This window comes from Sceloporus occidentalis, unplaced genomic scaffold, assembly GCF_023333645.1.
Source record: "Sceloporus occidentalis isolate IW3139 unplaced genomic scaffold, rSceOcc1.0.p SCAF_2, whole genome shotgun sequence".
Taxonomy (NCBI): domain Eukaryota; kingdom Metazoa; phylum Chordata; class Lepidosauria; order Squamata; family Phrynosomatidae; genus Sceloporus; species Sceloporus occidentalis.
Genome location: NW_028316982.1, coordinates 91,193,484 through 91,209,494, shown reverse-complemented (window position 1 = coordinate 91,209,494; position 16,011 = coordinate 91,193,484). Strand labels below are relative to the sequence as shown.

General features: G+C 39.1%; 1 protein-coding gene across 1 annotated transcript; it reads left to right on the top strand.

The window, feature by feature from the left end:
- Positions 1–501: 501 nt before the first annotated feature.
- On the top strand, positions 502–14,429 carry LOC149318680 (retinol-binding protein 4-like). Its single transcript, XM_089510261.1, has 6 exons — positions 502–601; positions 854–1,000; positions 4,155–4,291; positions 5,210–5,316; positions 11,457–11,669; positions 14,113–14,429. Exons 2-6 carry the CDS (start codon positions 869–871, stop codon positions 14,124–14,126), a joined length of 603 nt encoding a protein of 200 aa, XP_089366387.1. The 5' UTR covers positions 502–601; positions 854–868; the 3' UTR covers positions 14,127–14,429.
- Positions 14,430–16,011: the final 1,582 nt, after the last annotated feature.

Below are 16,011 nucleotides of genomic sequence, written 5' to 3'. Positions count from 1 at the left end.
TCAACTGAGATAATGTTCCATGCACTCCATGATGAAGAGAGCTGACGTCCATGAAAATGTAGGCCAAATAAAACATGTTAGTCTTTGTGGTACCACAAGATTTCATTTTGTCTCTCACACAGTTTGTTGACATCTCTCAGTCTCCCAAACCTAAGCTGTTCTTGCTGTGTCTCTTGCCTCCTCAGTTTTGTGTTACTTTCAGCTTGTATTATACAAATACATATGCAGGCATCCACTGGTGTAAATCCCAGGGAGGATCATGTGCTTGCAACATCATCTAACAAGCCAGCAGTTGGGATCAAAGATCATGACAGCTCCCTCTGCCTCCTGCTGCAGAGTTATGCAAGACTTGTTGTGAGAAGAGCTTAACTAGCAGCTGGAACTGATCAAGCTCCTGTCTCCCCCATCACCTCCCCCTAACAATATTGATCTTTTGCCTGCTGGGTTTCATAAGAACCGCTTTCCCACCTTCCACCCACCCAGTGCTATAAAACCCATACTCAGCCTTCCCTCCCATGTGTAGCTGAGCTTGGCTGTTGGGGATTCCAGTGTTCCTCGACTGACAAGTATCTGCTGCTGTTTTTTGAATCTCCACTCTTTGGTGATTATGAAACTTATTGCTGAAAGAAGATAACAGTTTGGAAGGCCTGATCCTGCCCCTATGAATGGAGAGGGGACTTTTATTGTTGTTGTTGTTTGCATGGGTTTTAGAACTAAAGGGTTTATGATGACCCTTTTCAGTTTCATCTCCCACATACTTTAAAAAGTATCCAGTGCATTGTTCCCTCTAGATTTTGCTAGGAGACATTTCTTTTTCTTTTCTGTGATAAGTGACATTTTATATTTGTTCCAGGTGCAGAAGAGCACAATGGGAAGTGCAAGGAAACTCCTTGCTTGGCTGGTGTTGGTGGCCTTGGCATTGTTGAACAGCAGATGCCAAGCACAACGTGACTGTCAAGTGAGCAATTTCAGAGTCCAGGAAAACTTCGACAAACACCGAGTAGGTATTCCGGCCTCCTTTTCTTTTCTTCTAACCTTTGAATTTCAATATTTCAAAGCCTGTAAGCTTTTCTTCCCTTGTATTGTTGTTGTTATGTGCTTTCAACCTGTTTCCAACTAATGGCGATATTAAGGAGTACATATCATAGAGTTTTCTTGGCAATTTTCTTCTGGGGCGGGTTGCCATTGCTATCGTTTGAGGCTTAGAGAGTGTGACTTACCCAAGGTCACCCAGTGGGTTTCTATGGCTGAGCCTGGGTTTGAACCCTGGTCTCCAGAGTCCTAGTCCAATGCTCAAACCACCACAGCATATGGAATTTAGGAATTCTAGATACTTAAATAGTGTAATTAGACCAGAAGATGTTCCTATTGCTGCTTTCTTTGCAGCTAAAACCCAGTTGTCACTTGCAGACCATCACCAACATCAACATTTAATCTAAAACAAGAGTTTCTATAATAGTGTCATAAAATCATAGAATTGGAAGTGATCCTATGTGTCATCATATCCAACCCCTTGTTTAGAGAAAAGAAGTCAGATTAAGTGTCTTTCTGGGCTAAAGCAGAGTAAAGGAGTAGATCCATCAGCATGGAGTTCGTGTATAAGATTCTTTACTAGTGTTGTCCCTCTACATACATCCTTACAAATCAGTTAATTGTCAGAACATTGGTGTTTACTCTATAAAACCAGGCAGCTAACATATATGATTACATTTATTACATAACTGCAGAATGCTCAGAATCAAAATTAGGACTGACTATACTTTCCTGATGAGCTGCACCATTAGCATGTATAAACTAGTGTTTACTCTTAAAGCAGTTGTACTATGAAACCTGATACTGTTGGTTTAAAATGGAGGTGAGAGAATCAGTGTGAAATATAGAGACTATTAGATCCTGTGTTCAACTTTATTAATATCTCTGTTTAAACAACAGAATTGGCTTCAGTACCACCTATAAACAAATGAGATCCAGCTCCAGTTCCCTGTCTTTGTCCCCCAGTCTCCAATTTGCATCTAGTATTTATGCTTGAATGACTCATCTCTTCTCAAACTCAAAGGCTGAACTTCTCATACTTTCTCTTCCCCCCCCCCCTCATCTCTTTATAAAATTGCAATTTTATCACAGCAATTGGTCTGTTTTAATATTGTAATAATTTAATTTTAAGTGTCACTTTTGTAAGTTTCTAATTGTACTGTGCTTTTAGACTGTGAGCTGCTTTGGGTCCCAGTTTTGGGAGAAAAGCAGGATACTACTACTACTAATAATAATAATAATAATAAACAATTAATTAGGACTGGCTTTATTATCTTGGAGGTTTTCTTTCTCCATATTGAATCTATCACCCATCATGATCTTCTTTCTTTAAATATTTCTCTCTCACTCACTCCTGGCAATACTCTGTTGACATGCCCAGGTTATTTAGGCCACTGCAATCCTCTCCTCTCTGGTCTTTTGTTAGCTAACCTTGGTCTGTTGCTGCCAAAATTATTCTCTCCCATTGCATTTATCACAGGATGCCTGTTCTTAAATCTCTGGCTACCTGTCTGCTCCTGGATCCAACACAAACACCAGGTTCTTGTCCTCAACATGAAAGTTCTCTGTGTCCTTGCCCTCTCCCCTCCCCTTATTTCTTCATCATCCTCTGTCCAAAGGTCTCCTACTCCCTCAAATGACTGTTGTTTCCTCTTGTCCTAGAATACTTGCATGATGCCATGGCCTTTACCAACTTCCAATTCCCTTCTGGGGGGAAAAACCCATAATTTTTTTGTGATGTCTTTGCTCTTACTCCCCATGAAAGCTGAGGCACAAGAGCTGTATACTCTGCATACTGTCACCAGCTGTATCCATATCCTTCACTTGTCCTGATTTGACAAGGACAGTCCCAATTAATCCTGTCTCATCCCACTTTTACAACTGTTTTTACAATATCAGTTTCTGTCTCCTCCTGCCACTTTCCTCCCTTACTCTCAGCTTATTATTCATTTGTTTGTTTGTTTATTATATTTATTTATATCCTGCCCTTCTCCCAGGATTGGGACGCAGGGCAGCTTACAACATTAAAAAAAAAAGTATTTTAGCTTACTTCACTGCAAACTGAGTTCAGATTGCAAAAATCATTTTCACTCAATTAACTCAACAGGGGAAGAGACAGGAGGGCTATAAATGATGTCCAAGAAGAAGGGTCTCTCAAAGAAAGATAGGGCTCAAATCCTATATAGCTTTAAATATCAGGATGATGTTATTTAAACTTACTATGGGCACCTACATAAGAACTGTATTGTTAAAAAAAAATAATTTTGGAAATCTGTTGTGTATGACTCTGAGTCTCCCTTTTTAAAGTGTATGAATCCAAACTTTAAATTTTCACTACTTTTATATAAACTGTTCAGGCTTTCTTCACAATTCTGGAATGTTACTTTCAAGCAGGAGCTGTGAAGAGCATCCTGAATTTTGTTTTAGGCAAGTTTTAGCTCAGAATCCCAAAGGAATCCAGTATTTAGGGGAGAAGGAAGTTTGTTTGAATGGATAGAAGAAAGAAAGTTTTAGTATGTCGAAGAAGGTTTGAGTATGTGAAGGAAGTTTGTGGAGTGAATGGTAGTAGATGACAAAGGAAGGAATTGGGAAGAGATAATAGAATTGGGGGAAGATTAGGGTAGGTACTAGATGGATAGAGAAGAAAAGAAAGAAAGTAGAGAAGGGAGAGAAGGGAGAGAATAGAACAGAAGGAAGAGAAGGAAATGAAGTTAGGAAGATAATAGATAAGAGCTATATACTTAAGGTAATGAAAGAAATGGATGTTCAACATATTAGGTTGATATATTGACAAAGATTTGTATGTTTGTATGTTTGTTTATGTTTGTTTGTGTCTGATAAAGTCAATACATTTTTTTAATAAAAATAATTAAAAAAAGAATCCCCCAAAAAGGTGGATATTTTGAAGTTTCCTAGTTTAAATTCCTCCAGTGCTTCACCTGAGATTTTCACCCCACTCCTATTTGTGTTTGTTTTTTTCAGGAACTTTTTGTGGCAACTTTATTGCTACAGCCACAATTCTACATCCACAAACCAAGCAGGTTCCACTTATATTCCCTTATATTATGTCCTGTATCTTCCTTCTATGTGTAAGCTTGGTAAATGTTGTTGTTTTTCTGCAGTATGCTGGCGTTTGGTATGCTGTGGCCAAGAAGGACCCTGAAGGACTGTTTCTTCAGGACAATGTGATAGCCGAGTTTTTTGTGGATAAAAATGGGAAGATGACTGCTACTGCCAGGGGACGAGTAGTGCTCTTCGAGTAAGTCACTCAGTCTCTTTTTATTACTGTTTGTATTAGTGTAGGAGGAGCCCTACCATTAGGCAAAGTGACGTGATTCACCCAGCTAGCTGATTTAGGCTTTCATGCAAAATGTTCTGATTTGTCAATTTTATATTTTTATTCCTATGTTTTGAGAGGGGGATAGCTGCCTATAGGATTTTCTGCTTCATGTGCCATACATGCCCTGGCATGTTTCGCTGGGTGCCCATTTATGGCTATGCAAGAAAGAAAGCAGGAAAGGATGTGTCTCTTTACCTGTTGTTAATCTTTATCTTAATTGCCCTTCTGCTCACCCATTAGGACAATCACCTCACATGGTAGGTGATGTGCAGCCACTCATGGCTGTTTCCCCCTGTGGGAAGACAGAGAAGTATGTACTGTACTCCAAAGGGCCTAGCCAGTGACTACTGAGCTGTTCTACTGTTTTCATGTGCAGGGGAGAATGTGGTCCCCAAACCAACACTGCTTTGGGTTGTAGTCTGAACTTCAAAGGAGCTACCAAGGTCCTATGTTCTATTCCCCCCCATTGGTTCAGCACCTTGGAAAGCTCCTTTACAATTCCCACTAAAATGTGGACTGGATGCACTGCCCCACTGACATTGAACCCACCAGTCCTACTACTACTGAAGTGAGAGTCAACTGCCAGTCTAATTTCTTATGTAATTGGGGCCATTTTTGTAGATTATACACCTCCATCCATTTGATGTCTTTATCCTGTCCTGGGTTCTATGTATCTTTACCAGGGGGTGGGGGGTGCCATTTAATGTTCTCAGCTCTGCTACAGAGGATCCTGGACGCCTACCTCTCAATCACCTATTCAATTTTACATCCATTTGTAACAACCAACACACTCAAATGTCCATGGATACTTTTGTAACCATTTCTTTCTCTTTTTAGTAACTGGGAGCTATGTGCTGACATGGTTGGCACCTTCACAGATACAGCAGATCCTGCCAAGTTCAAAATGAAATATTGGGGCTTATCGTCCTATCTCCAGAAGGGAAGTGAGTACCATTTTATCAACTTTTCTATACAGGTTCAGTGTGTAACTAACTGTACAATCCTGTAAATGTCCACTTAAAAGAAAGTCTAAGTGAACTCAGTAGGGCTAACAGTGGATTGTAGCCTCAGACATGTGAGATAAGATGCTATCAGCAGATGAAGCTTTTACTCATTAATTCCACTGTTTCATCTGTTGAAGTTTACTAGAGAGCTAGATGATGCCGTCTTCAGTTTGTAGGTCTGTCATGTTTCCACGTTGTGTCTTCTTTTTTAGTTCTCAGAAAAACTCTAGTAAGATAAAAGGACAAAATAGCTACATAATGACTTTGGAATGTGACCAGTTGAGTTTGCCAAGCTTCTCGGTCTTGAAGTACCTAAAGATTATGTCTTTGGGGTTAAAGGCCACCTTTTATTTTCCTTTCACCATTGCTCATCTGTGCCTGAGATCCAAATTCTGCTTGGCTTTTTGGACATTGGGTCTTGGCTACCTAAATGTTCTTTTTCTCATCACAATGGAAAAGTTTCCCTCTGCTTCATTTTGATCTGCCCTACATATGGATCATAAAAAGCAGAGTGCAGAGGAGGTAGGACTCACAGACTATTGCATGAGAAAAGAAAGCCAAGACGGAGCAAGAGAGTAGCAGCTTTCTTCTTGTTCCTTTGCATGCCATTGTAGTACTTTTGTTTTCTTCCAAAGAGAGATGGATGTAAAAGTATGCCTTTTGTTGAATGGATTCTCCTGTTCCATTTTGGCTTTCATTTCTCATGTGAAAAGGCTTTCAGTGCAGGATGCTCTAATACTCTTCTGTGTTTAAGAACTCCATGCACTTACAAAGCTAGCATAGTAGGAGAGTTGTTCTTATTGTGTGCTTTCCTACTTTTGTGTATGTACCTTCAAGTTGCCTGTCAACTTATGGCAACCCCATGAATAACATAGGGTTTTATAGACAAGGAATACTCAGGGGTGGTTTTGCCTGTTCCTTCCTCTAAAATATAGCCTAGAGCAACTTATATTATGGTGACCATAAGATAAACTTACCATACAGCTTTCTTGGCAAGATTTGTTCAAAGGGGGGTTGCCTTCCTCTGAGGCTAAGAGAGTGTACATAGCCCAATGTCACTCAGTGGGTATCCATAGCTGAGTGAGGATTTGAATCTTGGTCTCCCACAGGCCTACCCTAACACTTGAACCAGTACACCATGCATAGAGAAGTGCTGGGCTCAAAACTTTATCTCTGACCTATTATTTTCTATATGCAGGAAATTTGTTATTTGTGTTATTCAAATGTTCTGTCTCCGTTGAAATGTATGTATCATTCTGATATGTATATAGGCTCAGCTCAAATAAATGAGGACCAATACTACAGGCATGTTAATGTTGGACCACATACTTCAGCATTTGGAAATTATCCTCTGTCCTTAGTTTTTTGTGGGTTTTTCAGGCTATGAGGCCATGTTCTAGAAGAGTTTATTCATGATGTTTCGCCAGCAGCGGTGGCTGACATCTTCTGAGAATCCTCTGTCCTGTTTAGTGACAAATGTTGATGGAAAATTTGAGAAACTGTCTCATCCAGGTCTAATGTACAGATAGGCAACCATACAAAGGATAAGGAGATTTTTGAATTATATGTTCAGTAATTTTAACACAAATGATCTACTTTACAACCAAAACCATAAACATTCAGAAAGAGTGTGTGTGTGTGAGTGTGGCATATGTGTGTGTGACAAAAAAGAAACAAATGAAGAAAAATGCATGTACATATATGACTAAAACTAATGTTGTTTTTATTAACTTTAACTCATGGCAGCCCTGTGGGTAAGACATTTCCAGGACCCCTGTCCTCAACTGTTCTGCTCAGGTCCTGCAGGCTCATGCCAATGACCTCTGTGATCGAGTCTAACCATCTGGCATGTGTTTCCCCTCTCTTTCTACTGCCCTCTTACCTTTTCTAGCATCATTATCTTTTCTAATGATTCATGCTTTCTCATGATTTGGCCAAAATATGACAGCCTCAATTTAGTCATCTTGGTTTCCAGGGAGAGTTTGGGCTTGAGCTGTCTAGAATCCAAATCTGTTTGTCTTCTTGCCTGTCCATGATACTTTTACGACTCTTCTCCAGCACCATATCTCAAATGAGCTGATTTTCTTCCTATCAGCTTTCTTTACTGTCCAGCTGTTACATCCATACATGGTAATGGGCAATACTCACTTTAATGGATTGCCTGGGCAATCCTCACTTTAATGTTCAGAGATATGTCTTTACACTTTATGATCTTGTCCAGTTCCTTCATAGCTGCTCTTCCCAATCCTAGTCTTCTTCTGATTTCTTGACTGCAGCCTCTGTTTTGATCAATATTTGATCCAAGCTATGGGAACTCTTTGTTTATTTCAATATTTGATCCAAGCTATGGGAACTCTTTGTTTATTTCAATTTCCTCATTATCTATGATGAATTCTTGTAGAATCTCTGTGGTCATGATTTTTGTTTTCTTGATATTCAGTATTAATAATACAACCTTGGAATTTTCCTCCTTGACTTTTTCGGAAATTACTCCAGGTCTTTTTTTGTTTGTTTGTTTCTGCTGGTAGCATTGTGTCATTTGAGTATCTTAGGTTGTTAATGTTCCTTCTTCCAATCTTCACTCCTTCTACCTTTGAGTCTAGGCCTGCTCTGTGTATGATACTTTCAGCATACAGGTTGAATAAGTAGGATGATAATATGCAGCCTTGTCTGACCCCTTTCCCGATTGGGAACCATTCCATTTCTCCATATTGTGTTCTAACAGCAGCCTGCTGTCCTGAGTACTGGTTACACATCAAGATGATGAGATGTTGTAGCACTCCCATTCCTCTAAGAGCAAGCCATAGTTTTTCATGATCTATGCCAGTGATGGTGAACCTTTTCGAGGCTGAGTGCCCAAACTGCAACCCAAAACCCACTTATTTATTGCAAAGTGCCATGTCCCTCAGGCTTTCTAATAACAAACTCTGGCAAACTCTGTGCTGGGACGATGGCACATGTGCCCACAGAGAGGGCTCTAAGTGCCACCTCTGGCACGCGTGCCATAGGTTCGCCATCACTGATCTATGCAGTCAAAAGCTTTGTTATAGGCAATAAAGCACATCCAGATTTTCTTCTGGAATTCCCTGGTGCACTACATTATCTAATGTTTCACTATCCATAACGCCCTGCAAACACATTTCTGGTGACTGCAACATCTACTTTTAATTTTTTGTCTTTTTCAGCAGACTCAATTAACACACAAGTCATCTAGTCACACTTGGTCACAATCTTTCTCATTATGTGGAGATGTGATGTATTTGTATTTATCATCATATATAGGCTATATTTCAGAGGAAGGAACTGGCAAAACCATCTCTGAATATTCCTTGCCTAAGAAAACCCTATGAAATCCATTGGATTATCATAAGTCAACAGGTGACTTGAAGATGCACACATACATGTGTGTGCATGCACATGCATACACTAATTTGCAAATTAGCATCTCTCTGTGTGCATGTGTGTGTGCATGTGTTTTTGTGTATTGTTAGGTTTGGGGTTTTTTCAAATCTATGGTGCATTTTGTCCTTTTTCTGGAGATGCATTCCCCGTTTTTGACAAGGCACAAGTGGTTCTCAATGGAGCCCAGATTTTCTTTATGGAGAGGCATGTTTTATTTCATCACCATATCATCAAGACTTAGAATGCTTTTTTCATGGTTTTGCTCTTTAACTATAACAGGAAATCAATACAAAATCAGCATTGATTTATAAGACAGGGAACTAGTGGAGGTGAGGAAATGTGAGCTGGCGTGAAACCTTTTCACACTACATTTAAGTAATGAAATAACACTCAAATGGCTACCAGCACAATGACCATTGTGCAGAATAGAGCTGAGCTTCCCTACTGGGGCTAGAAAAGCAACAAATGAAGACAACAAAGATCAGGTCCAAGTTAGCATCTGACTGGAAGATGCAGCTATGTCAGAAGGAATATGTTAAGAAGTTAGTGCAGTCTAATGGTTAGGGAGCTGGACTGGGAGTTGGGAGATGCAGGTTTACAACTGCACTGAGACATGAAACTCCTATCTCTTTCTCTCCCCCACCCCATCTGTTTCAGTGTCTAATATACTCCATAGTGTTGTTGGGAGAATAAAGTGGGGAGAAGCACTATCTAAATTCATTAAAGGGATGTAAATGTAACCAATACATTTTAAAAGTATTATTTATTAGATAGGGCTTGTTTGGAGATTATTCTTATTTCTTAGTTAATTTTTAGTTCCTACCTTTCATTTTTCTTGATTAAACAAAAATGAAAAGCACAGTGTACTTCTGGATTTAGTGATCCATTATGACAGAGGTGTGGCAGAGATGTTTGCTTGTGGAGCAGTTTTACAAGTATCCTGACAAATTGAGGTCTGCCATATTTATTGCAGATCAGCTTCCGCGGACCAGATCTCATGTCAGATTGGGCTGTGACCACTGCAACCAAATAAAACAATGAATTAGTGCTACAAGACTCATGTTAGAACATGATGCCAACCCCAAAAATGTAACTGGAATTTGGCATAGATATCTTTGTGGGCAAACCCCCCCCCCCTTTCTCCTCAGCTTTCAACAAGCACTCAACCTTTGCCCTGCCACGAAACTAAAACATGCAGTTTCCTAAGGACTTGGTCACAGAGTCCAAAGGACCACTGGCTTATCTCTGTTATCATGTTAAAATATCCAAATTCAGCTTATCCTTTTTATTATGCATTTCCAAATGTGGGCTCTGAAGAATACCTTTGTGAGGGAACAAGCCTGCTTAAAAACAGCTTCCTCTTCCATCCTTTATACATTTGTGATGATAGGGCACCCCTCAGCTTCTTTTTATGATCATTTCACCTTAGATCACCTAAATCTGAAATGATTTGAAGGTATACAGCAAGAAGAAGAATTTTTCATCCCTTGTGTGTTGGCTTAACATTTGCTAGTGATAGTCTACTCAACACTGAGTGCAATCATGTATGTCAACCTTTCATAAAGTGCAGTCCTATGAATATGTTGGAATACAGTTCCTATCATCCACACTGAGGGATGGGAGTTGTAGTGCAAGGGCTGGTCACCATGAAGACTGATAAGACACACACTTTCACACAGAGACTGAGAGAGAGAGAATCTGCTTCCAAACTGAGTTTTAACAAATATCCCCTTTTAAATATTTATATTTTAATTGTATACCAGGGATGGGAATATGACTATCTGATGTCTTGGACTGCAACTCAACATTCCTTATTATTGGTTATGCTAGCTAGGACTGCTGGGACATGTAGGCTAATATGTGGAGAGCTGGTATGATATATTTGTATTTATACCCCTGATATAAGTACATTCACATACACTTACATTACAAATCCCTGAGCAAAGCAAGTGTAACAACTCAGAATTTCTCAACAGGAAGATTAATTTCTGTTTGATAAAAACTATGTCCTTTTAAATGTTTTTAATATAGTCTTTATTAGAAAAAGAAAGTTCATACATTAATATAAAATACAGATCATCACTTGAACTGTTGTCTTCGTGTGCTGATATCTTCCTTAAGTTCTTGCAGGCTTTGAAGAGTACTAACTGAAGAAAACACATTTGTCTCCTGTTCATTATTAAGATTATTGCTTTACAATTTCCACACACAATTTTTATAGTCTCTTATCATGCATTCTACATCTTAATCTATTATTGCTTCTTAAAAATAATACAAGTGTAACTTTACAATCCTCGACTCTTAGTTAACACAATATAAATGGGCGGGGGTGCCATGAAGGTAGTTTCCTCTGGTGAAATAAAAGAGGCTAATAAAGAAAAAGAGATAAATTATTAACCATATGGTTACTTAATAGGATTTGTCTTGGTCCTCAAGAAATCTTACATTTACCTCCCAAATGTTTACTCCAGAACTCCTGTACTTTTTGCCAATCTTTTTCTTTTTTGTACATATTTTGGTTTTTAAATGTTTGAATGGCAGTGAGACATCTTCTCAACCACAGAATTGCACATCGATTCAACTACATTTCAAAGGATTAGGTCTGAAGAGGACTTGGGAGTCCACATCGATGGGATAGTGATGCTGAGATTTATTAATACTTTCACCCTTTCTCCTAGATGATGATCACTGGGTAATAGCCACAGATTATGACAACTACGCTCTACATTACTCATGCCGTTTGCTCAACGAAGATGGCACATGTGCTGACAGCTACTCTTTTGTGTTCTCCCGGAACCCGAATGGGCTGTATCCAGACGCACAAAGAATTGTCCGACAAAAGCAAACAGAGCTTTGCTTAGAAAGACAGTACAGGGTTATTGTTCATGATGGTAAGAACTCTTTTTACTTGATTTAAAAAGAAATCAATTAATATCCTATTGTTTAAAAATGTTGAGTATTTGTTCCAGCCCATGATAGACTGATGACAGGGCTTTAACCTAGCCAAAACACACAATCTTCCACCTTCAAATAAATTCTGGCACTTTCTGGCAATTTAGGGAATTTCTGTTAAGCTCACACATCACTTTCTCCCTGAATGTGCCCATGCTCTACATTCCCTTTATCAGTTATGAATTCTATATCACCTAATTAAGGAACATCTCCTGGCCCAATCCCTGCCAACCTACTTTAGCAGGCAGCAGCCACAATGAGTGAAGCAGACCCGTTTAGTGATTGGGGTGCAGGAGGATGACACTTCCACTTTCTTGCTGACAGCAAGTGAGACTGCAGCAACGAAGTACAACAGGGTGCTTCTTATTGTTGCATCCTCACTCATCCTCTTGCACCCTGATCACCAGCTGAACAGATCTCCATCTCTTGCTGTGGTTGCCGCCTGGTAAAGTGGATTTGGGAGGGCATTTATGTTTATGGCACTCACTCTCTAGTGCTAGTGAGTAGCACTGTGTAACACTAGATTCCTTATGAATCTGTAACCACAGTACTGCATCCTTATTTTTTAAAAAGTTCACACAAGTAATCAGGTGATTTCTTTATTATTACTTTTTATACTCCATTTTTCTCCTACAGTGTGATTCTCAGGCAATCTCTCATTCAGATATTGGTTAGTTCTAGGCCTGCACGGCTTCAGCGAGGTGGCTGCATACTGTGTATGTAGCCCACACCCACAGTTAAGACCAATAAGCATAGAGGGACTTTGGTGCCACAATGCAATAAGCACACAAACTAGATCAGGTATGTATCCTCACACATAGATATGGCAGTTTGGCACCCCTTTAACTGCCATGCCTCCATCCTTCAGAATTCTGTGGCTTGTGCTTTGATACAAATCTGAAGTTTGGGCAAGAAAAATTTCCCACTTAGGGTTGGTACAGACTGGCACAATACAATGACTTCCCGGTGGCATGAGAGCATGACATACAGATGCCACACGCTCCAATGACCACCCCAAAGCCAGCATCACACCGCCCCTTTGGGCCGGTCTGTTTTGGCCCTATGAGAAGTCTAGAGGACTGCTGAACTACAGCACTAGAGTTCACCAGCAGAGGATTCAAAGTACTTAACCAAACTATTAATCCCAGGATCCCATAGTATGAAGTCTGGCTATGAAAAATGGTATCAAATTAATATAAATGTGTAGTGCAAATGCAACCTGGGTAAGGGACATATGTTCCAATTGCTGCATCATTTTTTATTCATCTCATTTGGACACAGGAAGTGGTTCAGTCTTTCTTTGGTTGTGGTTTTAAAAACAATTCCTATTGAACTCTGAAAGACTGTAAATGTATGCATATCATGAAAAGTTTTAGTGCATTTAAATATTTACAAGATTGAAAGTGTGATAAACCATGCATTGTAAAATATGTAGTTCAATAGTTCCTGATCTTCTTTTTCTTAAACTCAACAGATTGGATTGTCTGTTCAGTTAAAATATACATCCATATTAGGGATGGAAAGACTATTTGAAAATATTTGAAAAATGGTCAAAAAGCATTTGTTCCCCAAATGTTCAGAAACACTGGTGAGAAGAAGCCTCAAGTGATGAAAAATTTCAGTTGAAGACATATGGTGCACAAAATTCATGTTTTGTGTATAAAATAGGATTTTCTTTGCAGGAAACAGAATTTTCTGTACAGAAAATATTTTTACATAAATATTATTTTCTGCACAGAATAAAAAGTCATTTCCTACACATCCAGTGCTGTAATTGGTGTCTTATTCTGCACAAAATTTGCATTTGGTTGATTTACACACAAAATACCATTTTTTTCTACAGGAAAAAAAATTCTGTACAGAAAATTGTATTTCTGCATAGAAATATTCTTTTCATCATAGAAAGTATTGCGCATAAATGGAAAATTAAGTACTAAATTACAACTAAGCTTCGAAAACTGCATGGTTTTCTAAGACTTTTTCACCGGAGGAAGAAAAATTGTTTCATTTAAGAAGAAAATTAATGAAGTATTATATCCCTAATCCACATAGGGATTACATGCTAACGCAAAATATATGTTATCACATGACACCCTCAATCGCATGTTGCACTGGTGTTGTAGCATCAAAACTATCCCTCATCTCTCCCCTGCATCTTATTTTTTTTTGGGGGGGGGGGCAGGGTTACAGCCATCTTTCTCCTTCCACTGGTTTCTGCTAGAAGTCCAGCACTGCCTCCTTTTCTTAGAATCTAGAGTCAGAACTACAATTTAGATCCTGACTGAACCAGACAGCACCCCAGTTCTTTTGTATTTTTGGTTAAGCACTTTGATCAGGATTGCTGATGGTTTGTTCTTTCTTTGTGATTCCTTTTCTTTTTAGGATATTGCTCTTAAGAAGAACTCTATGGGAGCCATCATATAGCTGTAAAATGTATAAACTGTATGGTAGGAAGTCCTTCAAGTGGATTCATTTAGATTTTGAATATATTTATCTGAACTGTGCCATTTATCCTGCCAGCAAGTAAGTGGATGTTAATAAATGGAGATTAATGGAATGGCATACTGCTTGCATTGCAAACACATTGCCGGTGTTGAATTTCAATTCATAGTCTGTTATCTGACACATTATACGTCCTTTAATATGAAAGTGTGCATCTTATTAAAAGTCTACAAACCTTGAAGACTTTGAAATTTCATGCTGCTGTCAGCTATTGCCCCAACTGATTTCATTACAGGCCTTCTCCATGTACCTCTGCTCTGGCAATTTTATACCTATAACCCACATTAAGAATAGATTTTCTTAAAGTCTTTATAATAAGTGATGTGTTGGTATAGGACTGAGGAGGCCTGGGTCCAAAGTCCCACTCAGCTATGAAATTTATTATGACCCAGAGTGACTGGCAGAAACAATGCTGCAAGGAAATGAACTCACCCCCTTGACTTTAATATTCTTCCTACAACTCCTCCAAGTTGGACAGGAGCTCTGCCAGTGCCAAACCGAGTGTCTGTTCAACTTGTAGACTGACATCTTTACAAGAAGTCTCATGAGGTTGCCAGGTAACATGAAACATTTTATTTATGTCTCAGTTTATTAATTACCTTTGTAGCCTTGTTTTTCTTCCACTGAGCTCAAGGCTACCTACAAAATGTTCCTCTTCCCATTTCATCTCAGAAAAGGAGGTTAGCCTGAGAAAGAGTGGCTGGCCTGAATTCAGCCCAACAGCTTCATGGCTAAGCAGGTTTTAAATCTAGCTCTTCCTGATACTGGTCTTACATTCTAACCATTACACAGCACCATCAGTCATCATGGAGCATAGATGTACAAAAAGTGCTTAAGACATAACAATATCCATAGAAAAAAAGTAACATTAGTACTAGATTATCTCTGTTCCCCAAATTTGAACAAATTTGTCTTTCATTTAATGGACTTTATCACACAGGGAAAATCAGGGCTTTAAACAGTAGTTATACTGTGAAAATTATGTGATTGCGATTAAGATTTTCACATGACATTATGATTAAAGAGCCATTATCCTGGGAATAAACAACAACAAATCAATCACAGGGAAATCCCGTGATTTGTTGCTGCTTACTGCCTGTTTATTCCCGGGATAATGGCTCTTTAATTGCAATATCATGTGAACATTTTAATCACGATTGCATGATTTTCACAGAATAACCACTGTTTAAAGCCCTGATTTTCCCTGTGTGATAAAGTCCTACGAAATGGCAGCCAAATTTTTAATGTCACAGCTTGATTAAACTGTTGCTGGTTTGAAAGAAAACAATTAAAGGCTGGCACCACGTTCAGTAATTATGATGTTGTAAGTCTGCTTTATGGCACCACAATTCCCTTATACAGTTTATTGTATACTCAATGACCAAATGTCCCACTCCAAAACCTACCTCTAAAACCACTCAGCTTGCAGTTCACATGGCCATTTTGAAGTTGCCAGAGAGCAGGGGGATGAACCATAATGCATCCAGCCCTCTCCCTGTAGCTGGATGTGATGCTACAGAAAGAAGGCTGGACACACTATGGCTCACCAGTAACCCTAGTTGGGGGGTGAGTGGCTTAAAAGGTAGCTCTTGGAAGGGTGCATTTGCAGACATAGCTATGAGATGCTATTATACTGCTATAGCTACATCTCCCAATGCAGGACCTTGACCAAAATTACTTTGGGGTCATCCATGGACCCTCCCTTCCTTAGGAAAGGAGATTAAAAATTATAAACCACAGTATTTTTTTTAAACGCACTCTTAGAACTTTATCGCACTG